This window comes from Podarcis melisellensis (assembly GCF_964234715.1).
Source record: "Podarcis melisellensis genome assembly, chromosome: 18".
NCBI classification, from domain to species: domain Eukaryota; kingdom Metazoa; phylum Chordata; class Lepidosauria; order Squamata; family Lacertidae; genus Podarcis; species Podarcis melisellensis.
Window position 1 is genome coordinate 6,006,800 of NC_138536.1, and position 24,096 is coordinate 6,030,895.

Consider the following 24,096-nt stretch of genomic DNA (forward strand, 5'->3'; position numbering starts at 1 on the left):
GCCAATTCAATGTAAAATCAAAAGTACAAACCCCATCTATACGTTGAATGGAATTGTATGACAATAGCTATGTTGCAGTGGTAATAAAAGTTATGTAACCACTGCTACTGACTGAATGTTGCAAGAAACCTAAAAAGCAGACCGCAGGTGGTGCTCATAACCAGGAGATGGAGTTTAAAGATATAGTACAGTTTAACAGCCAGGATGAGAAAAATCAAATAAAACAATTGAGATCTTGCTGTCGTAACCGTCTTTCATAATCTCAGAAAGCTATGAGAAAAAGATTATGAAAGACGGTTACGACATCAAGAATCTCGGTTTATCTTTATGTTCAAAACCATTCATCCGGGAGGAGTCGATTCTGAATCGGATCTCAGTTGTTTTATATTGATTATATTGTTTATATTGATATTGTTGTACTTGGTCCATCGTGTTGCCTTGGATATTACCTACTCCTTACACACACCACCAACATTTTTTTGGGGGAAGTCTATTATTTATTTATTTTAAATTTATGAACGGTGAAGCAGATTTGGGTAGGTCTTGACCACTTCTATACAGTAAAATCACTGGAAATTGGATAAGCACTGTAGAACCCAAGCGCTCCTGGATTGGAGTGATTGGAGCCAGTGTGGGGTAGTGGTTAAGAGCGGTAGCCTCGTAATCTGGGGAACCGGGTTCGCGTCTCCGCTCCTCCACATGCAGCTGCTGGGTGACCTTGGGCCAGTCACACTTCTCTGAAGTCTCTCAGCCTCACTCACCCCACAGAGTGTTTGTTGTGGGGGAGGAAGGGAAAGGAGATTGTTAGCCGCTTTGAGACTCCTTAAAGGGAGTGAAAGACGGGATATCAAATCCAAACCCTTCTTCTTCTTCTTGTCTCTCTGGAGGCTCAGATTGCTTGTGAAATGTCTTGCAAGGACAAATAAAGGGGGCACACGTTTGCATTAAGGGGAGGCGGCGTGCTAAATGTGACGAATAAAAGTGCTTAATTTATATATTAAAAAGGGAGCTTCCAGCAGTGCTTGCCTTCGCATCCTGCATGCGATTGGCAACTGTGAAGAACAGGATGTCCCGCCTCTTTCCAGGTCTAGCCTGGGGACGCTAAGAAATGATGCAAGACTGAAATCTGTAGCTCCTTTGCATAGCGAGCAGGGCCCTCTGGTGCCACCTACTGTTGTCTTCCTGCCTTGAACCCCACAAGTCCCAATGGCACCAGTCGTGGCCACTGGGACAGGGAGTGCTCCTCTCTGGGAGCAGTTGTGGTCTAAACCACTGAGCCTCTTGGGCTTGCCGATCGGAAGGTCGGTGGTTCGAATCCCTGCGATGAAGTGAGTTCCCGTTGCTTTGTCCCAGCTCCTGCCAACCTAGCAGTTCGAAAGCACACCAGCGCAAGTAGATAAGTAAGTACTGCTGTAGCGGGAAGGTAAACGGCATTTCCGTAGCTTCGAGAACACTGTCCCACCATATTGCCCTCTGTTGTCCCCTTCTCCTTGCGCCCTCCATCTTTCTCAACACTAGGCACTGGTATTTAATGCACAGGTTGTTGTGTATGTAGAAAAGGCTCCATTTTTATTTCACTCACTTTCAAATTAACTGTGCAAGTTATGGTTCCTAGCCGAAATGCATGAATTAGGTTATATTGTGACGCGGGTGGCGCTGTGGGTTAAACCACAGAGCCTAGGACTTGCTGATCAGAAGGTCGGTGGTTCGAATCCACGCGACGGGGTGAGCTCCCGTTCCTCGGTCCCTGCTCCTGCCAACCTAGCAGTTCGAAAGCACCTCAAAGTGCAAGTAAATAAATAGGTAATGCTCCGGCGGGAAGGTAAACAGTGTTTCCATGCGCTGCTCTGGTTTGCCAGAAGCGGCTTAGTCATGCTGGCCACATCACCCGGAAATTGTACGCCGGCTCCTTCGGCCGGTAAAGCAAGATGAGTGCCGCAACCCCAGAGTCGGTCACGACTGGACCCAATGGTCAGGGGTCCCTTTACCTTTATTGGTTCAGTGCCACGCATCAAAACTTTCCCCAGAAACTGTCTTTACCCGATGGTGGCCTGCTCCCCAACCCTTCCCGCTCCCTCAGTGAGAAATGTCTCAATGCCTTCGGAAGAAGAAAAAGAGTTTGGATTTGATATCCTGCTTTATCACTACCCTAGAATCATAGAATCATAGAGTTGGAAGAGACCCCAAGGGCCATCGAGTCCAACCCCCTGCCAAGCAGGAGACACCATCAGAGCACTCCTGACATATGGTTGTCAAGCCTCTGCTTAAAGACCTCCAAAGAAGGAGAGTCCACCACACTCCTTGGCAGCAAATTCCACTGTCGAACAGCTCTTACTGTCAGGAAGTTCTTCCTAATGTTTCGGTGGAATCTTCTTTCTTGTAGTTTGGATCCATTGCTCCGTGTCCGCTTCTCTGGAGCAGCAGAAAACAACCTTTCTCCCTCCTCTATGTGACATCCTTTTATATATTTGAACATGGCTATCATATCACCCCTTAACCTCCTCTTCTCCAGGCTAAACATGCCCAGCTCCCTTAGCCGTTCCTCATAAGGCATCGTTTCCAGGCCTTTGACCATTTTGGTTGCCCTCCTCTGGACACGTTCCAGTTTGTCAGTGTCCTTCTTGAACTGTGGTGCCCAGAACTGGACACAGTACTCCAGGTGAGGTCTGACCAGAGCAGAATACAGTGGCACTATTACTTCCCTTGATCTAGATGCTATACTCCTATTGATGCAGCCCTGTTGGCTCATGTCAAGTTTGTGGTCAACCAAGACTCCTAGATCCCTAAGGAGTCTCAAAGCGGCTAACATTCTCCTTTCCCTTCCTCCCCCACAACAAACACTCTGTGAGGTGAGTGGGGCTGAGAGACTTCAGAGAAGCGTGACTGGCCCAAGGTCACCCAGCAGCTGCAGGTGGAGGAGCGGAGACGCGAACCCGGTTCCCCAGATTACGAGTCCACCGCTCTTAACGACTACACCACACTGGCTCTCTTCGGAAGTTTGGTTTCAGAAGAAGCCCACACTTCTTGCCGGCCAATGGCGCAACAGGGGCCACACAGGAAAACTGGCACCGTGCAAGATCTGTGGGAAATGGAAGAGGCCAGTTTTTTGGTCCCAGCTTCTCACCTGGCCTGCCTGCAGCCAGGAGCAGCTTAGGTTCGTGCCCAAAAAAGTGCTTTATGGAAGGGGAAAAGACTTCCCATCAGCCACAGGGGCACATTTATTTGGAGCAACTTTGTTTGTGAGAGGTGGAGCGATAGGACGATAAGAGGCAGAAGAGGCCAGATTTCTGTAAGTTTTATTTCTTACGTTGGGTCACACCTGCATCATGCATTTAAAGCACACGGCTTCCCCTACCCCCCAAAATCCTGGGGACTGTAATTTAAGAGTGCTGGGAATTGTAGTTCTGCAAGGATCCTTTGTGGTTCATAGTGCAGGTGTAATAATAATAACAACAACAACTGTATTTTAATAAGTTTGTTGGAAGCCGCCCAGAGTGGCTGGGGAAACCCAGCCAGATGGGTAGGGTATTAATAATAATAATAATAATAACAATAACAATAATAATTTATTATTATTTATACCCTGCCCATCTGGCTGGGTCTCCCCAGCCACTCTGGGTTGCCTACAACAGAATAAAAAGGCGATAAAACATCAAACATTAAAAACTCCCCTAAAAAGGGCTGCCTTCAGATGTCTTCTAAAAGTCAGGTAGTTGTTTACTTCCTTGAAATCTGATGGGAGGGCGTTCCACAGGGCAGGCACCACCACCGAAAAGGCCCTCTGCCTGGTTCCCTGTAACCTCACTTCTTGCAGTGAGGGAACCGCCAGAAGGCCCTTGGAGCTGGACATCAGTGTCCGGGCTGGACGATGGAGGTGGAGACGCTCCTTCAGGTATACTGGACCGAGGCCGTTTAGGACTTTAAAGGTCAGCACAAACACTTTGAATTGTGCTCGGAAATGTACTGGGAGCTAATGTAGGTCTTTCAGGACCGGTGTTATGTGGTCTCGGCAGCTGCTCCCGGTCACCAGTTTAGCTGTCGCATTCTGAATTAGTTGCAGTTTCCGGGTCACCTTCAAAGGTAGCCCCACGTAGAGCGCATTGCAGTAGTCCAAGCGGGAGATAACCAGAGCATGCACCACTCTGGCGAGACAGTCTGCAGGCAGGGAGGGTCTCATCCTGTGTACCAGATGGAGCTGGTAGACAGCTGCCCTGGACACAGAATTGACCTGCGCCTCCATGGACAGCTGTGAGTCCAGAATGACTCCCAGGCTGCGCACCTGGTCCTTCAGGGGCACAGTTGCCCCATTCAGGACCAGGGAGTCCTCCACTCCTGCCTGCCCCCTGTCCCCCCAAAACAGTACTCCTTTCTTGTCAGGATTCAACCTCGATCTGTTGCCGCCATCCATCCTCCAACCACCTTTCTCTTCAATCTCTCCTCTCTTCTAATGTGCATCTCCCCCTGCTACCCCCAATGGGTTTGCCTTTTTAAGACAGGACCGGCCGCAACCAGAGTGCCCTGCTCTCTGCTCAGCGGCCAAGACCCTCACTTTAAAAACTGCACAATTCCCAGCTTTGGTGCGTTCAGCCCGAGCTGGTTGCGGGACTCCCATCTCACTTGCAGCTCGCTGCATGGAAGGGGGTACGATGCACATCCGGCCTGCGAGGCGGGCCAAATTCCTTCCACCACAGAGCAATTGAAAGGAAGAACCACAACAGGCTGTGTGCCACATTGTAAATTTATTTGGCAAGTAGGGGGAAGCACGGGGGGGGGGCAGACCAGAGACCCCCCCCCAACTTCTGCCTCCCCACGAGGCGCAGTGGAAAGGAAAGGGGTCTTTCAGGGGGTCAAGCAGAGCTTCATCACAGTGGTAATCTAGGAAACCCTAGAGGAGATGGCTGGGTTTAGGGCTGTCACGGCCAACCAAGCACCCGGTCTCCGCGGGTTCCGCAATCCATTCAAAGAGTCAGTTAAGGCCAAGAGCACGAGGATACGAGGGAGAGGGGAATTGAGAGAGAGACAGACAGACAGACAGACAGAAAGCTCCACGTTCGGGGCAGAAGGGGCCAGGCACCCCACCATCGGAAGGGAAGAGCTGGCCGCTGATTCCCTTTGCCGCAACTGGGCCAGCTTCTGCCCGCGCAGCTGACCGGGCAGCCGCCAGGGACCCCGTCTGTGAAGACAAGTAAACGTTAAGAGGAGCTAAGAGGCACTCGGATTGTGGAGGAGGTGGAAACCCAGCCTTTGGGGGTTTCCAGAAAGCTTTGGAAACGTTTGCTTCCGGAGTTGGAACGCGACGGGAGCTGGGCGTCTCCCGCCGTGCCCACTCTTATTAGATCTCTTGCAGCGAGGGGCCGGGATCGCTGCGTTCACGCTTCACGAGGGGCTCGCCGGCGCATCGGGAATCCGCCTCTGCCTCGCTGCCTAGGTCGCTGATGTCGTCTGCGGGGAGAGAGGAGAGACAAAAGTCACAGGGCTGCATTCAGCAGGAGTCGCGGCTCGGAGCAGACCCACCGGAATGAATCGGCACGTCTGACTTCGCTCCACTCGTTCTAGCAGGTTCGCTCCGAGTTGAGCGTAGCTGAATACAAGCCGCAGGGACCAGGTTTTCTAAGACCCTGCAGCTGCCATCCCCCCCTTTTCTCCAACCAGCCACCATGTGATGGCCTGGGAATCCGATTCAGAGGCTGAACCGGAGGAATCCCAGCCTGCACAGGAGTCCCCGCCTCCAGGGCCGGCTGAGCTGGGGCAGGGCCTTGATTCTGAAGCGCCTGCACCTGTGCCGGATCCTCAGGAGCAGGCACCAGGTGAGTCCACTCTGACTCCGGAGGTGGTTGAGGACTCAGTGCCTACAGGTGAGTCTCCCCCTGGGCCCAGTAACCCTTCAGCCTCTCCTGAACTGCAGAGGCTCAGGGCAGAGAGGCGAAGGGAACTGGTTTCTCCCAGGAGGAGTGCTCGCCTTAAGGCCAGGAGAGGCGGGTCTCCTGGGGGCCGGGACCACCCCTGGCCTCAGAGAAGATAAAGGCCAGTCAGCCAGAACTGTCTTTCCAGAGTTCCCGTCCCCGCCCGGCTTCCTGCTTCGGACCTCGCCTCACTCTTTGTGAACTGTTTCCAGACTCGTGACCCAGGACCGGACTTTGACCATGCCAACGGTAACCTTCCCCCCGGGACCAGCACACACCAATGACTCAATGCCCCCCCCAAACGGTTTATCAACGTATTGTTTTCTGCAAGTGTCTATAATTCGTGTACTGTGAATTGAGAAGCAACACATTGGAGAACCAACAGCTAATCCACTTTTTGTTGTGACCGGGAAACATCTTGGCAATAGTTAGCATGCCTTGCATTAATTCCTTTGATGGATTGGTTGTTTGTCCAGCAATTGCTGAGGGTCGGACTCTACAACCCCACGATTCTATATGCTATCGTGTCAGACATTATAGCGGTTGTCCGTCAAGGGCACCGCAGCTCTTGTGAGCTGCTTCGAGCTCAGCCTTTGTTGCTGGAGAAGCGGGATAAAAAGGTAAAGGGACCCCTGACCATTAGGTCCAGTCGTGGCCGACTCTGGGGTTGTGGTGCTCATCTCGCTTTACTGGCCGAGGGAGCCGGCGTACAGCTTCCGGGTCATGTGGCCAGCAGGACTAAGCCTCTTCTGGCGAACCAGAGCAGCGCACGGAAACGCCGTTTACCTTCCCGCCGGAGTGGTACCTATTTATCTACTTGCGCTTTGATGTGCTTTCGAACTGCTAGGTGGGCAGGAGCAGGGACTGAGCAACGGGAGCTCACCCTGTCGTGGGGATTCGAACCGCCGACCTTCTGATCGGCAAGTCCTAGGCTCTGTGGTTTAACCCACAGCGCCACCCGCAAGTATTTAATCAACCCAGCCCCAACCCATGGCCCATGACCGGAAGGAGCAAAGAGGATATCTGAGGCAAAAAATACCTTTATCGAGCAAGGCTGGAGACATGGAGGCCAGGTCACTGAACTGCAAGAGAAAACGGGGGGGGGGGGGACACATTTCATTGTGAGCGAATCTGGAGAACGCCCCCCCTACTTTGCTCATCAATTCCCCACTGCTCCCTTGTTAACCCCCCCCAAACTGTGGAGCTTCCAAAGCTGTTCGTGGGTCAAAGCTCTTGTTCTGATGCACAAACGCCCTGAGCGATTCGGTTCCGGCGTACTTTCAGGACTGCCTGAGGCCAAGCAGCTTGATCTCTGAGACCAGTGCTGGATTAAACCCTTTGGCAGTCAAAATCACGGGGGGCTCCCTCGCAAGTTATCTCCCGATAGTTTTTTTTTATTTTACCGACCGACAATTCTAATAAGCCAATTTTATTACACAAAATTAGCAGTATTTATTTTGATCCATTATGGGGGGGGACTAGGTAAAGGTAAAAAAGGTAAAGGACCCCTGGACGGTTAAGTCCAGTCAAAGGCGACTATGGGGTTGCGGCGCTCATCTCGCTTTCAGGCCAAGGGAGCCGGTGTTTGTCTGCAGACGGCTTTCCGGGTCATGTGGCCAGCAGGACAAAAAACACTTCTGGTGCAACGGGACACCGTGACAGAAACCAGGGTGCATGGAAACGTCGTTTACCTTCCTGCCACAGCAGTGCCTATTTATCTACTTGAGCTGGTGTGCTTTCGAATTGATAGGTTGGCAGGAGCTGGGACCGAGCAACAGGAGCTCACCCCATCACGGGGATTCGAACCACGACCTTCCGATCGGCAAGCCCAAGAGGCTCAGTGGTTTAGACCACAGCGCCACCTGCTCCTAAGCTGAACCCATATAACTCATAGCATTGTTTTCTCAGATGGTTTAGAAGAGTTTGGATTTGATATCCCGCCTTTCACTCCTTCTAAGGAGTCTCAAAGCGGCTAACAATCTCCTTTCCCTTCCTCCCCCACAACAAACACTCTGTGAGGCGAGTGGGGCTGAGAGACTTCAGAGAAGTTTGACTAGCCCAAGGTCACCCAGCAGCTGCAGGTGGAGGAGCGGGGAAGCAAACCCGGTTCACCAGATTATGAGTCTACCGTTCTTTACCACTACACCACACTGGCTCCCAGAAACTTCAGCTGGTGCAGGATTCAGCAGGCAGGTTGCTCAGCGGGGCAAGGCAGTTCAAGCCTATTGCAACGACCCTCTGGGTTTGTGCAGCCCTGTGGGTGCACCCAGGGCAGCTTCCTAGTCTTTGGCTCCTCTCGGAGGAGGCTCAACCCACCCTCACCTCTCCCATCACGGCGATGGGCGTCTCCCCCGTCGCTTGAGCCACGCGATGCTCCACCAGGTAGAACATGTACTCGTCGTACAGCAGGCGGATCAAGTGAAAGGAACCAAAGCTGGCAGCACTGCGCAGGGTGAGGTCTCGGATCACCATGGAGCTGTCGAGGGACAACACACACACACAAAACCCGCTATCAACGCGATGCAGAGTTAATTTGCTGCAGCACGCAGGGGGTTGGAAGGAAAGCAGCCGGGGTTTTGACCCCGGGTGGCAACAGGGCCTGACCTGTAGAAGGACCACTTCAGCAAGAACTGCCGGGCTGCCTTTGGGAAGCTGGCCCCTCCTTCGTGGTGCTTTAGGACCTGGGTCACCACGTTGTCCAGCCAGCTGGCCCACTGGTCCAAAGAGCTCTGCTGCTGGAGGGTCAGCTTGAAATCCTGCTCCAGTTTCTGCACCAGGCCCTCCTCGCACTGGCACACCCACGAGGCTTGCTCCTGGACCGGGGAAAGAGAGGGAGGGAGGGAGGGAGGGAGGGAGGGAGGAGAGAGAGAGAGAGAGAGAGAGAGAGAGAGGTGTACATATAATAAAAGGTAAAGGTACCCATGACTGGACGGGCCAGTCGTGAAACTTTTACTTGTATTCCACCTTCCCCGACCAAGCTGGCGAACGTCAAATATAAACATTGATTTAAAATCAAACAATACTTATTAAGAGAATATGAAAAAAAGGTTTAGAAATAGGTAAAAATTTAATGGTAAGGATTTGCTGAACTAACAATCTGAATTGGAATACAAAAAAGGGAGGTATGAGGAGGTCCGGGAAATAAGTTAATGGAAAATAAGTAATGGAAATTCTGTGTGTTTTTAATTATTTTTATTTTTGTATTTTTGTTATTCTTTCTTTTTATTTTCATTGTATTGTTATTGAAAATTTTAATAAATATTCTATAAAAAAAATATCAAACAATACTTAAATCACGTCTTAAAAAACAAGTCAGGGTAAAAATTAAAATCTGAATTAGATGGCTTTCCGCAGGATTTGAGTTGGGAAACGTAAATGCTCATCAGGCCCAACTGTGTACGCTGCTCTTATATGGGCCTGTGAGAATGCTGGGAGGCTTCTTTCGTACTAGTTCTTATACAAAAAGGGGAGTCAGGCTGAGCCCTGACCAAAGGCCTGGCAGAACAACTTCGTCTTACAGGCCCTGCGGAAAGATGTCAAACCCCGCAGGGCCCTAATCTCTTGTGGCAGAGCGTTCCACCAAGCCGGGGCCAACGCCAAAAAGGCCTTGACCCTGGTCGAGGCCAGCCTAATCTCCCTGAGGCCCGGGATCTCCAGGATGTTATTATTTGCAGACCGTAAGGTCCTTCGTGGGGCATACCAGGAGAGGCGTCCCGCAGGTACGAGGGTCCTAGGCTAGTTATGCTCATGCACGGGTGCTCAGCTCTGCCAGCATGGGGAAGCCCCAGTGATGGAGCATAAAAACAAAAGGGGAAAAGGAGGAAGAAAATAAAAAAAAATCCTTCCAGTAGCACCTTAGAGACCAACTAAGTTTGCTCTGGGTATAAGCTTTCGTGTGCATGCACACTTCTTCAGATACACTGAAACAGAAGACACCAGACCCTTCTATATAGTGAGAAGGTGGGGAGGGGTATTACTCAGAAGGGTGGTGGGAATGGGTGAGTCTATGAGGCATTCACAAAGTAAAGGAAGGATTGAACTCTGATTAATAAGAATACACACAGAGGCTTGAACCAGCAAGACTCTGGGAAGGGTGTGTATAATAATCTCTCTGTGTCTCTCTACCCCTCGGCCCAGGTCGTTTTATTCACAAAAGAACTTTTTACAGAGTGTCCATAAGAACCAATCAGATTTCTTCTGAGCATTTCAACAAACCCCATGTCGGGACAAAGTTAAACTACAAACACTAGTTAGGCATGCATACTTTTGGGTAAATGAATGAAAACTACAAAGGACTGTATTCAGCAACCCCGGAGGTCATAAACAATCAATACACATGATAAGAAGGATGGCCAGGAGGACAGTGATCATTATCACCTTCATGTGAGATCTGTTTCCTGGCCCTAAGATTAACACCCTGAGATTAACATATCAGAAAAGCTACATCTACGAAACTGCCCATTGTCTTTGAGGACCCAGGATGCCTGCCTGTCTAAGTGTGTACGTGACTGGTCAAGAAAGAGAAATGGAACAGGGATGCAGAGGTGTGGATTGATCAAGAATCATATCAAAATAGTTTAAACCCAGTCAACGCAATGCTTTCATTGCTGACACAGATGGCTTACTCTATATTTGTTATATTTCCTCATAGCGATCCCACCTGATCACTACAGTTCTATGATGCTGCGATGCTCCGGCTCACCTGGACGTTAGCAAAATCCACCCGGTTGAGGTCGCTGAGCATCTGGTTGATCTGCGAGGTGTTCTGGAGGACGGCGCGAGCCGCCTGAGCCAGGTGGTTGAGGGAGGTGTACCTGCGGAGAGTCTGTGCAAAGGCGCTCACCACACCCACCTGGTGTGTCCGGGAGGTGGCGACAGGGATTGGGGATGAGAGAGAGAGAGAGAGAAACAAAAAGTGAGGCCAAACTCGGAGAACGCGAAGCAGAGAGCGGATGAAATGCAAGAGACGTGGAGTCGTGCTTCATTTATTTATTAAATTTATACGAAGGTAAATATAAAAATTTGGGGGGGGAACGCGGGTGGAGCTGTGGTCTAAACCACTGAGCCTCTTGGGCTTGCCGATCGGAAGGTCGGCGGTTCGAATCCCCGCGACAGGGTGAGCTCCCGTTGCTCAGTCCCTGCTCCTGCCAACCTAACAGTTCGAAAGCACACCAGGGCAAGTAGATAAATAGGTACCACTCTGGCGGGAAGGTAAACTGTTTTCTCTCTTTGAAACTTTGAAGTTTTTCTTAAGAAAGGAAATTTGTGCTGCCGGAAAATCCGCTTTCAAAAATCCCAGTCAATTGCTAGGGGTTTGGATAACTGAGGCTAGGCTGTGAGGACCTAGGGACCGGTTCCAAATGCAGCTGCCCCAAAGCTGTTCAGATAATAATAATAATAATAATAATAATAATAATAATAATTTATTTTACCCTGCCCATCTGGCTGGGTTTCCCCAGCCACTCAGGGCGGCTTCCACAGAGACCAAAAATACACTAAAATGTCACACATTAAAAACTTCCCCGAACAGGGCTGCCTTAAGATGTCTTCTGAATGTCAGGTGGTTGTTTATCTCTTTGACATCTGATGGGAGGGCATTCCACAGGGAGGGCGCTACCACCGAGAAGGCCCTCTGCCTGGTTTTCTGTAGCTTTGCTTCTCACAACGAGGGAACCGCCAAAAGGCCCTCAGTGATGGACATCAGTGTCCGGGCAGAACGATGGGGGTGGAGACGCTCCTTCAGGGATACTGGGCCGTTTAGGACTTTAAAGGTCAGCACCAACACTTTGAATTGTGCTCGGAAACATCCTGGGAGCCAATGTAGGTCTTTCAAGACCGGTGTTATGTGGTCTTGGCGGCCGCTCCCAGTCCCCCGTCTGGCTGCCGCATTCTGGATTAGTTGTAGTTTCCGGGTCACCTTCAAAGGCAGCCCCACGTAGAGCGCATGGTAGTAGTCCAAGCGGGAGATAACTAGAGCAGGAAGGAGAGGGATGCAACTTGCTGCACCCACTGCTTACCTTTGTCTGGACGATCTGCTGGGGGAAGTCGCTCATGGCGTTTATTAGCCAGCCTTCCAAACTTTTGGCGAAGTTGCGGATGGCCTGGGTCAACGTGCCTGCGGGGACAAAGCGAGGTCTAGACAGAGCAGCCTCGTCAGGCTGGCAAAACCTTCACAGCAGCCCACATCCCCCCCTCCTTCTTTAATTTCTAAAGTTTCGCCCAAGTAAGCAAAATCTGCAGAAGATCAATGATAGGCAACGCTCTAACCAACTGAGCTATCCAGGATCTTTTATCTGGAAGCTCTCATATTATATACTGAGTCCAGTGTGGACCACCTATCTCAGTACTGTCCACTTGGACTGGCAGAAGCTCTCCAAGGTTTCGGGCAGGAGCTACTACCCCCCCAATCCCACCCCAGATATCCTGAGGATTGAGATGTTCTGCATGCGCCGAGGGCCTTCTGGCGGTTCCCTCGCTGCAAGAAGTGAGGTTGCAGGGAACCAGGCAGAGGGCCTTCTCGGTGGTGGCACCCACCCTGTGGAACGCCCTCCCAGCAGATGCCAAGGCAATAAGCAACTATCTTACTTTTAAAACACATCTGAAGGCGGCCCTGTTTAGGGAAGTTTTTTTAATGCTTGATGCTGTATTGTGTTTTTAATATTCGGTTGGAAGCCGCCCAGAGTGGCTGGGGAAATCCAGCCAGATGGCCAGGGTATAAATAAATAAATAAATATATTATTATTATTATTATTATTATTAGTTACAGGTAGGTAGCTGTGTTGGTCTGCCATAAGGTAAAGGTACCCCTGCCCGTACGGGCCAGTTGTGTCCGACTTTAGGGTTGCGTGCTCATCTCACTTAAAAGGCCGGGAGCCAGCGTTGTCCAGAGACACTTCCGGGTCACGTGGCCAGCGTGACGAAGCTGCATCTGGCGAGCAGGCACCAGCGCAGCACACGGAAATGCCGTTTACCTTCCCGCTATAAAGCGGTTCCTATTTATCTACTTGCACTTAGGGGTGCTTTCGAACTGCTAGGTGGGCAGGAGCTGGGACCGAACGACGGGCGCTCACCCCGCTGCGGGGATTCGAACCGCCAACCTTCTGATTGGCAAGTCCTAGGCACTGAGGTTTTACCCACAGCGCCACCCGCCATAGTCGAAACAAAATAAAAAAAAATTCCTTCTAGTAGCACCGTAAAGGTAAAGGGACCCCTGACCATTAGGTCCAGTTGTGACCGACTCTGGGGTTGTGGCGCTCATCTCGCTTTACTGGCCGAGGGAGCCGGCGTACAGCTTCCGGGTCATGTGGCCAGCAGGACTAAGCCACTTCTGGCGAACCAGAGCAGCGCACAGAAACGCCATTTACCTTCCCACTGGAGTGGTACCCCTTTATCTACTTGCACTTTGGACTGATTTCAAACTGCTAGCTCACCCCGTCATTGCGGGGATTCGAACTGCCGACCTTCCGATCAGCAAGCCCTAGGCTCTGTGGTTTAACTCACAGCGCCACCTGCGTCCCTTAGTAGCACCTTAGAGACCAACTAAGTTTATTATTGGTATGAGTTTTCATGTGCATGGTATCTGAAGAAGTGTGCATGCACATGAAAGGTAATAATAATAATAATAATAGAATTATAGAGTTGGAAGAGACCACAAGGGCCATCGAGTCCAACCCCCTGCCAAGCAGGAAACACCATCAGAGCACTCCTGACATATGGTTGTCAAGCCTCTGCTCAAAGACCTCCAAAGACTCCACCACACTCCTTGGCAGCAAATTCCACTGTCAAACAGCTCTTACTGTCAGGAAGTTCTTCCTAATGTTTAGCTGGAATCTTCTTTCTTGTAGTTTGGATCCATTGCTCCGTGTCCGCTTCTCTGGAGCAGCAGAAAACAACCTTTCTCCCTCCTCTATGTGACATCCTTTTATATATTTGAACATGGCTATCATATCACCCCTTAACCTCCTCTTCTCCAGGCTAAACATGCCCAGCTCCCTTAGCCATTCCTCATAAGGCATCGTTTCCAGGCCTTTGACCATTTTGGTTGCCCTCCTCTGGACACGTCCCAGTTTGTCAGTGTCCTTCTTGAACTGTGGTGCCCAGAACTGGACACAGTACTCCAGGTGAGGTCTGACCAGAGCAGAATACAGTGGCACTATTACTTCCCTTGATCTAGACGCTATACTCCTATTGATGCAGCCCAGATAATAATGCAAGGCTGATGCTCTGCCCCCTTAAGGAGCCGGAAATGTCCCTTGCACAGGGTGAAAATAATTTAGGCACTTTAAGCAGATGAAAAGAGCAAGAGAGCAAGGAGCCTTGAGAGAAAGGGAGAGGGAGGGAGACAGAGAGAGATGGATTTATAAGCGTCCTCCCCACTCTGTACTCACTGGGAACAGGCCGGAGAACATCTGGGATGAGGATCTCCACAAGCGTCTGGTACAAGATGTGGTCGCAGCCTCGCATCCATTTCATGATGGGAACGTATTTGCACATGGCGATCAGCTTGTGCCTCGGGACGAGGGCGTCGCAGGGCTCTTCGCTGTGGGGAGGGACAAGGGCGAGGGTCAGCAGCCCCTCGGCTACCGAAATTTGAAACACAGGGGGCACTCGGGGTGGAGGAAGGAAGGTAAAGGACCCCTGGGTGGTTAAGTCCAGTCAAAGGTGACTATGGGGTTGCGGTGCTCATCTCGCTTTCAGGCCAAGGGAGAAGACGTTTGTCTGCAGACAGGTTTCTGGGTAATGTGGCCAGCAGGACTAAACCGCTTCTGGCGCAACGGGACACCGTGACGGAAGCCAGAGCACACAGAAATGCCATTTACCTTCCTGCCACAGTGGTACCTATTTATCTACTTGCACTGGTGTGCTTTCGAACTGCTAGGCTGGCAGGAGCTGGGACAGAGCAACAGGAGCTCACACCGTCACGGGGATTCGAACTGCCGACCTTCCGATCGGCAAGCCCAAGAGGCTCAGTGGTTTAGACCACAGCGCCATTCGCATCCCATGAAGGCAGGAAGGGGGACAACAGAGAAGAACAAGCTAGGGATGCCAGGCAGCTTTTTGAGCTAGTGCTGGAGCGAGGAAGGAAGGGGATTCACAGTGAGAAGCCGAACCCACAATGATATCCTTGCAAAACACTGTTTGCACATTAGGACTGAAACATTTTGACTCCCCACCCCCCAAAAAAAATCCAATTTTCTGTATCATAAAGGGATGAACTCCTGCTTAGAAACACTGAAAAAGGGACTAATTCTTCTCCGTTGTGAAAAAAGGTCACCCCAAAATGAAAAGTTGGAATCGCTGTACAGTGGTACCTTGGTTTACAACCATAATCGGTTCCGGAGGTCCGTTTGTAAACCAAAACAGGTTGTAACCCAAGGCGCGCTTTCGCCATTGGGTCTCCAAAAACAATTTGCTCGTAATAAAAAAAATATGGGTTGTAATCCAAAAAAAGGTTGCAAAACCCGGACTTCCGGGTTTGGCGTGTTTGTAATCCAAAACGCATGCAAACCAGACTGTTTGCAAACCAAGGTACCATTGTATATTTAACTCGATGAAAATGACTTCAAGAACCTGTCAGAAATATTGAAACCATACGCAATCTTGATTTATTCCAAGCCATAAAAATTGATGTACTATGTGAAAACATTGGCAGCATTCAGATAAATTCAACAGTGCAAATAAGTTTTGATGGGTGCAATAATGGAATACTGAATGGTTTAGATTTTGTAAAATACGCAGGGATTTATGATATGCAAAACGAACCATGGAAAGAGAAGAATGGAAGTCACTGATATCTTAAAGATGTTTAAGTGAGTATTTTAAATGGTAAAACCGAAAATGTAATTAAAAAATTGAATATTATGTCATATGTACAAAGTGTTGTACGTGTCTTAGAAAATCTGCAAGCTCTGTTTTTCCTGTACACAATTACGATTATCGTTACATATACAAAAATCAATTCATTGATTTCGGGGTGACCTTTCCAAAAAGATTTGGAAGCAACAGTTCATTCCTTTGTTTTCAGGCCAAAGTTCGTCTAACTAAGCTGCAGGAACACAAGGTTGTTAAAAAAAAGAAGTTATAACCGTATTGTGCAAAGCGGCAATGTAACGATTCACTCAGTCTGCCAACACACTTTTAAGGCCAAGGGCGGGGAATTCTCATGGCCAGCTGAGGTCATGGCTTCCACGACACGTGAAGCAAAATACAAGCATTTTGCAAACTGCCGGGAAGTTCATTTTCATTATTTATTGAGGGGGTGGGGAGATGATAAACTGCTTATCGATCGAGTTCTTACAGACACGGTGTTGGGTTTTCCTTTGCTCAGGAGGCAGAGAATCCCTAGAAATGGCCGTAGGTTTTTGACTGTGAGATGAAGTAGGGAATCTACTCTTCTTTAATACAGTGGTGCCCCGCAAGACGAACGCCTCGCAAGACGGAAAACCCGCTAGACGAAAGGGTTTTCCGTTTTGGAGGCGCTTCGCAAAACAAATTTCCCTATGGGGTTGCTTCGCAAGACGAAAAAATCTTGCGAGTCCCCGCGGGTTTTTCCCGCTTTTTCCCCCTTTTCCTAAGCCGCTTAACAGCTGATCCGCTGATAAGCCGCTTAACAGCTGATCGCTAGAAGCCGCTAGACCGCTGTAGCGCTAATCCGCTAAGCTGTCAATGGGCTTGCTTCGCAAGACGAAAAAACCGCTAGACGAAGAGAATCGCGGAACGGATTCTTTTCGTCTTGCGAGGCACCACTGTATGTAGAATTTTCAACGAAATTGTTGTTGTGGGACAGCAGGTTGCGCAGCGTGGTGATCTACCTGGAAGGGACGGCAGCAGTGGCCGATTCGCTCGAGTGGGACTCCGAGTTCCAGAAAGACTGCCATAGCTTCTCGATGTAAGGGAACTGTAGGCTCATCACGACGTCCACGTTCGCCTGGGGAGAGAGAGGGAAATGTAGCGCGGCAAAGCCCAGAAATGGAAGAAGAGATTCCGACGAAAGAAGAATGGCAAACAAAAATTAATGGACTACGCAGAATTAGATAAAACGACAGGAAGGATTCGAAACCTGCGGGACCAGAGATTTACAGAAGATTGGAAGAAATATACAGTGGTACCTCGGGTCAAATACTTTATTCGTTCCAGAAGTCCGTTCTTAACCTGAAACTGTTCTTAACCTGAAGCACCACTTTAGCTAATGGGGCCTCCCACTGCCGCCGCAGCACGATTTCTGTTCTCATCCTGAAGCAAAGTTCTTAACCTGAGGTACTATTTCTGGGTTAGCGGAGTCTATAACCTGAAGTATCTGTAATCTGAAGCGTCTGTAACCCAAGGTACCACTGTACAGTCGTACCTTGGATCTCAAACGCCTTGGTACTCGGGACGTTTTGGCTCCCGAACACCACAAACCCAGAAGCGAGTGTTCCGGTTTGCGAACGGTTTTTGGCAGCCGAATGTCCGACACAACTTCCACAGCTCCCGATTGAGTGCAGGAGGTTCCTGCAGCCAATCGGAAGCCACACCTCAGTTTCGGAACATTTCCAGAAGTCGAACAGATTTCCGGAACGGATTCTGTTCGAGAACCAAGGTACGACTGTATAGAAAGGCGGTATACAATTTAAAAGTGAAATGAAACATGCATTGAATAATACAAATTACCGTATCTTTCCGTGTATAAGGCTAGGTTTTTTTAACCAAAAAACGAGGTTTAAAATTGGGGCTCCTCTTATAGTGCTGAGGGGTGTTTTCTTAATTTGGAGTCCCCAAAAACAGAGGGCGTCTTATACACGGGAGCGTCTTATACATAGAAAAATACGGTATGTAGATGGTTTTTGTTGAAATCCGGCACCCTTTTATAAAACACTTTACTAGGAAGAATGGCAACCGCCTTTGGCAAACTTAAGCAGATTGATCAGTCTTGGGGTGGGCAGCGAGCTACGATTTTGTTTTTGCACACTTTTCTCTCTCTCTTTGTAAGTGTCAGTCACTGGAAATCGATAAACCTCCTTTGAAATCACCTCGCAATGCCGCCTGTAGAGGATCTGAAGAGTCTTGACGTCGCTTGCGTCGATTCCCTCCTGCAGGGGCACATTTTCCAGATCGAGGGCTGGGAACGCAGGGAGGATGTGGGTGACGTCTGCAGGGCAGGGAGAAAATCAGAAATCAGAAAGACCAAAACTTTAAAAAGGAATGGGGGTGGTGGTGGAAGGAATTATAATCCAGGCACAGGCAAACTCGGCCCTCCAGATGTTGTTGGACTAAAACTCCCATCATCCCTGACCACTAGGGATGATGGGAGTTGTAGTCCCAAAACATCTGGAGGGCTGAGTTTGCCTGTGTCTGTTTTAGGGAGCAGGCTAGCAGGCCGGGCCCATGACTTACATCATAGGAACCTACACAACACAAAACACTGGGGCTGTATGTAGGTTTTACTTTATTCGTTTTTTATCTTCTATTTTGGAAATGTACATCCTTTTAATTTTCTGGGGGCCCCCAAGAGAGTGGGGCCCTAAGCTATAGCTTGTTTAGCTTATACATAAATCCGACACTGTATATATGCACATTAGGGACGCGGGTGGCGTTGTGGGTTAAACCACAGAGCCTAGGACTTGCCGATCAGAAGGTCGGCGGTTCGAATCCCCAAAATGACGGGGTGAGCTCCCGTTGCTCGGTCCCTACTCCTGCCAACCTAGCAGTTCAAAAGCACAAAGTGCAAGTAGATAACTAGCTACCACTCCAGTGGGAAGGTAAACAGCGTTTCTGTGTGCTGCTCTGGTTCGCCAGAAGCGGCTTAGTCCTGCTGGCCACATGACCCGAAAGCTGTACGCCATCTCCCTCGGCCAATAAAGCGAGATGAGCGCCGCAACCCCAGAGTCGGCCACGACTGGACCTAATGGTCAGGGGTCCCTTTACCTTTACACACACATATAATTATTTATACAGACACACACACACCATCATTGATTCCCTAATCATAGAATTATGGAGTCGGAAGGGACCCCCAAGGATCATCGAGTCTGACCCCCCACCATGCACGAATACGCAGCCGCCCCATGCAGGGATCGAACCTGCAACCTTGGCATTAGATAGCTCCTCACCAATGAACTGCTGGTGGTGCTGGCTTTGCGCAGCAACGGATTGCTCGGCCGTGGAGTGAAGGCTGCTGTTCGAACCGGCCTCCGCCAGGCCGTCCAACTTCTGCGAAGGTCTGTACCTGCGGTCGGGAGGGACGAAAGCGTCAAACTGAGACTTCCACTTCTTCAACACCGCTCCAAATCTCCTCATCGCTTTGGATTATTTCTCTCCTTTTCTAAAGGATCTGATTTCTTTCCGCAGGGCCTGTAAGACAGAGTTCTTCCGCCTGGCCTTTGACTTGGAGCCAATTTGATTCCCTCCCCCTCTTTCTTTTTTCCTTTCTCCTCCTGTGATGAGGCTGCATTTTAATATTTTAACGTTTCAATATTTTAATGTTGTATTTTAATCTTGTTTTTAAGTTGTATTCATTCAACTTGATTTTATTATTGCTTGCTAGCCGCCCTGAAGACAGCATATTGAGAAGTAGAGACATCACCTTGCCAACAAAGGTTAGTGTAGTTAAAGCTCTGGTTTTCCCAGTAGTGATGCATGGAAGTGAGAGCTGGAACATAAAGAAGGCAGATCGCAGAAGAATTGATGCTTTTGAATTATGGTGCTGGAGGAGACTCTTGAGAGTCCCATGGACTGCAAGAAGATCCAACCTCTCCATTCTGAAAGAAATCAGCCCTGAGTGCTCACTGGAAGGACAGATCGTGAAGCTGAGGCTCCAAGACTTTGGCCACCTCATGAGAAGAGAAGACTCCCTGGAGAAGACCCTGATGTTGGGAAAGATGGAGAGCACAAGGAGAAGGGGACGACAGAGGGCGAGATGGTTGGATAGTGTTTTCGAGGTTACCAGCATGAGTCTGACCAAACTGCGGGAGGCAGTGGAGGACAGAGGTGCCTGGCGTTCTCTGGTCCATGGGGTCACGAAGAGTCGGACACGACTAAACGACTAAACAACAACAACAACAAAGCCGCCCTGAGCCCGGCCTTGGCTGGGGAGGGCGGGGTATAAATAAACATTATTATTATTATTATTATTATTATTATTATTATTATTATTATTATTAAAGTCACAACAGACATCTGTTGTGGCATTTTGAGCTTGCATTTCTCCTAATGACACACCTTTTTTTGCAAGCATCGCTAGCGCAGCGCATTTCTGCTTGCACACGTTTTTAGACACCTCCAGCACATGTTGTTCGGTTGGGAAAACGGCAACTTTCAAAGTGTGTATTTCAAACGATGGCTGCATCTTTGTTTGAGCGCTCCTTCTGAGCAAATGGTTAAAATGTGAGCTCAGGCGGCCTTCTTGGCCAGTGGCTACAACCACGAACACTCAAAAAAACCCAGAGTTTTGTTATGTTTCTTCTCAGGAATTGAGAAGACAAGAAATTAAAAAAAAATGTTTACAATGTAGATACAAAACCATTGTAAACAGGCCAAAACATTAGCGGGATTTTAAACACACTTGTAATGTTAACAGAATGCATAGATAATCTAGGAAGATGGAAAATTGGAGAAGTATTGATGTCAGGGAACTGCCATCGGAGCCAGAGGCGGAGGGAAGGCTCCAGAGGGATGCCGGAGAGGGTCCCAGTAGGGAGAGAGGCAGCCCATCTGCTGGGGAAGGAAATCAGCGTAGCACCAGTGGAGAAGGGGGCAGAAGGGGGAATCGGCGAGGGGCTCCAGGACTCCTCGCCGGAGACCAGCGGAGAGAGCACGGGTCCTCCACTGCCCACACCCTCCCTGCGCAGAAGACTTCCGCGCAGGGAGAGTAGGAGGAGACTAGGCGTCAAAGAACTTCTTTGCTGGAAGAAGTTCAAGAAACGTCCACTGACGGATTCTGCCAGCGACTGAGACAGCCACGGGTGAGAGGCTGTCCAGACAGAAAGGGTTCACCCAGGTAACCTAGCCAGGAGTGGCGACAACTTACGCACGAGCAACCCCTAGAACCATTACAATCGATATGCGACAACGGCCACGAGAGTTCTAACAGCACAAGGATGGAAGACTGAAGAAAGCCCAACTAAAGAATCATGGCAAGTAAAATGGATGGACTATGCAGAACTGGGAAAACTGACATATAAACTACGGGACAAGGATAACTGTGACTTTAAAGATGAATGGGAACCCTTTACAAAGTATTTGAAGACGCAACAAAGCGAACTGGACTCCTTGGCTGGTTTTGAATAAACATTCACAAACTTTTTATTTATAAAAATCAGCTAAATAGTTTGAGGATCTATACAACTGTGTAACATGCAGAAAACAGCAGTTTTAGAGAAATCAAAGACTGGAACTGAGGGAAGTCGGGGGGTGAGGGTGGGTGGGTTTTGTGGGGGAGAGTGGGGGGAGGGAGGAAAAATGGGGGGGGAATAAGGATAATATGTTTCTGGATAATATGTTTTAATTTTGAATAAAAAAAGTTAATATATATATATATTAGCAGGATTTTAAACACGCCTGTAATGTTAACAGAATGTATAGATAATCTAGGAAGATAGAAAATTGGAGAAGTATTGATATGCAGTTGAAAACAGGGCCCCTGGAAGGGATGGGGAAAAGTCGGGAGATTCAGAGTAATTAGATTTGGAAATGGTTTTGTTGTATGTTTACATTTTTGGAAAATCAAATACCTTTGTTTCTGGTGGATGGGCTGTTGCCTCATCGCCATATACTGAGCATCTTCCTGCAAGCGGTTGAGCGGGGAGTCCGGCTTGAGGCGGATACCGTAGTAATGGTATTTGGAATTTCCCCTGAGAGGGAGAAGATCGGTTAAGTCAAAACAACAACAAACTACCGTATTTTTTGCTCCATAGGGCGCACCTAGTTTTTAGGGGGGGAAATAAAGAAAACTTTTTTTATCCCCCCCCCAGCCCCAAAGAGCAAAGAAGCCAAGACAGAGAGGGATGGATCCCGCTCGCTGTCTTGGCTTCGTTTTTAGCTGTGGGGCTGGGGCGGGGGAAGCCCGAATTTCCCCCGACCCCAGAACGGGTCTGGGTCCGGGGGTGAGGTTGCGTGCAACCTCGCCTTCGCTCCCGGAGCTTGCTGCTATCCGCAAGCCTTCTGAGCCCGGCGGGAACTCCCGCTGCTCTCCGAAGGCTTGTGGACAGCTGCCCGAAGCCCGGTGTGGCAGCACTGCGCTCCCCGGGCTTCGGGCTGCAGGCTGCTATCCGCAAGCCTTTGGAGCCCAGCGGGAACTCCCGCCGGGCTCCGAAGGTTTGCGGATAGCTGCCTGAAGTCTGGAGAGCGAGAGGGGTCAGTGTGCACCAACCCCTCTAGCTCTCCAGGCTTCAGCGAAAGCCTGCATTCTCTCCATAGGACGCACACACATTTCCCCTTCATTTTGGGAGGGGGAAAAGTGCGTCCTATAGAGTGAAAAATACAGTAGCCAGCAACTTGCAAGTCTAGGGTTTCCATGTCGCCGGGCTCAGCGTTTGAAGTCTCTGAGCACCCTTCATAGAAAGTTCTGCTATACCAAGTCAGACCCCTTGGTCCATGTTGACTGGCATTGCTTTCACTGGCTGGCAGCGGCTCTGTGGTCATTCAGACAGAAGAGGCCAAACAAGTGCTTTCTTCCATTGTATTATTATTACAATGGTTGAAATCAATTTGATTTGAACTGATTTTATAACGAATTGATTTTGAGAATGCTGTATTATTTTACTGTTGTTAGCTGCTCTGAGCCCGGCTTCGGCTGGGGAGGGCGGGATATAAATAAAATTTTATTATTATTATTTTATTATACGCTGGCTGAGACCCTCCCTGCCTGCGCACTGTCTCTCCAGAGTGGTGCATGCTCTGGTTATCTCCCGCTTGGACTACTGCAATGCGCTCTACGTGGGGCTACCTTTGAAGGTGACCCGGAAACTACAACTAATCCAGAATGCGGCAGCTAGACTGGTGACTGGGAGCGGCCGCCGAGACCACATAACACCGGTCTTGAAAGACCTACATTGGCTCCCAGGACGTTTCCGGGCACAACTAAAAGTGTTGGTGCTGACCTTTATAGCCCTAAACGGCCTTGGCCCAGTATACCTGAAGGAGCGTCTCCACCCCCATCGTTCACTGAGGTCCAGCTCCGAGGGCCTTCTGGTGGTTCCCTCCCTGCGAGAAGTGAGGTTACAGGGAACCAGGCAGAGGGCCTTCTTGGTAGTGGCACCCGCCCTCTGGAACGCCCTTCCGTCAGATGTCAAGGAAATAAACAACTATCTGACTTTTAAAAGACATCTGAAGGCTGCCCTGTTAAGGGAAGCTTTTAATGTTTGATCGCTTTATTATTATTAGTAATATTCTGTTGGGAGCCGCCCAGAGTGGCTGGGGAAACCCAGCCAGATGGGTGGTGTATAAATAACAAATTATTATAATTACTATCATTATTATTATTAGAAATTGTCCTTCCTTAACCCTCCCCACCCCAGCAGGATTCTAGTCCTCAAGCTCAAAAAACAAAGGGGTGGCTTTAAATAAGAACGCCGGAAGTAACCTTACGCCAAGTCAGATAATTGGGTCCATCTAGCCGGGCACCGCAAATACTGCCTTTTTGCAGCTCTCATAGGGTCTTTTGCAGCCCTGCCTAGAGTCAATGGGGGTTGCACAGGCTTGGAAAGTACCGTATTTTTTGCTCTATAGGACACACTTTTCCCCCTCCAAAAATGAAGGGGAAATGTGTGTGTGTCCTGTGGGGCGAATGCAGGCTTTTGCTGCAGCCTGGAGAGCGAGAGGGGTTGGTGCGCACCGACCCCTCTTGCTCTCCAGGCTTCAGGTAGCTATCCACAAGCCTTCTGAGCGCGGCGGGAGTGCCCGCTGTGCTCCCAAGGCTTGCGGATAGCAGGCAGCAGCCCGAATCCCGGGGAGCGCAGCGCTGTGCACCCCGGGCTTTGGGCAGATATCTGCAAGCCTTCGGAGCCCAGCAGGAGTTCCTGCCGGGATCCGAAGGCTTGCGGATAGCAGCAAGCTCCGGGAGCGAAGGCGAGGTTGCGTGCAACCTCACTGCTGCTCCCAGACTTGTTCTGGGGGCTGGGGTCAGGGGAAGGTCGGGCTTCCCCTGCCCCAGCCCCGTGGCTAAAAACGAAGCCGCGCGCAGCCTTTCCCAGCTGGAGAGGTTGTGCGTGGCTAAAGA

At 49.7% G+C, this 24,096-nt stretch overlaps 1 protein-coding gene across 3 annotated transcripts in view; it reads right to left on the reverse strand.

Annotated features, from left to right (window-relative positions):
• Positions 1-4,720: 4,720 nt before the first annotated feature.
• The window catches only part of RFX2 (regulatory factor X2), a 68,550-nt gene continuing 49,174 nt past the window's right edge, over positions 4,721-24,096 (reverse strand). For all 3 annotated transcript variants that reach the window (XM_081895517.1, XM_081895516.1, XM_081895515.1), the window contains 11 exons: positions 21,611-21,730; positions 18,992-19,107; positions 17,912-18,030; positions 16,715-16,830; positions 14,291-14,442; positions 11,921-12,018; positions 10,606-10,755; positions 8,508-8,716; positions 8,226-8,379; positions 6,943-6,985; positions 4,721-5,442 (listed from right to left, as the gene is read on the reverse strand). In XM_081895517.1, coding sequence (XP_081751643.1) covers positions 5,333-5,442; positions 6,943-6,985; positions 8,226-8,379; positions 8,508-8,716; positions 10,606-10,755; positions 11,921-12,018; positions 14,291-14,442; positions 16,715-16,830; positions 17,912-18,030; positions 18,992-19,107; positions 21,611-21,730 — 1,387 coding nt within the window. In that variant the 3' untranslated portion in view covers positions 4,721-5,332. The remainder of the gene's footprint in view (positions 5,443-6,942; positions 6,986-8,225; positions 8,380-8,507; positions 8,717-10,605; positions 10,756-11,920; positions 12,019-14,290; positions 14,443-16,714; positions 16,831-17,911; positions 18,031-18,991; positions 19,108-21,610; positions 21,731-24,096) is intronic.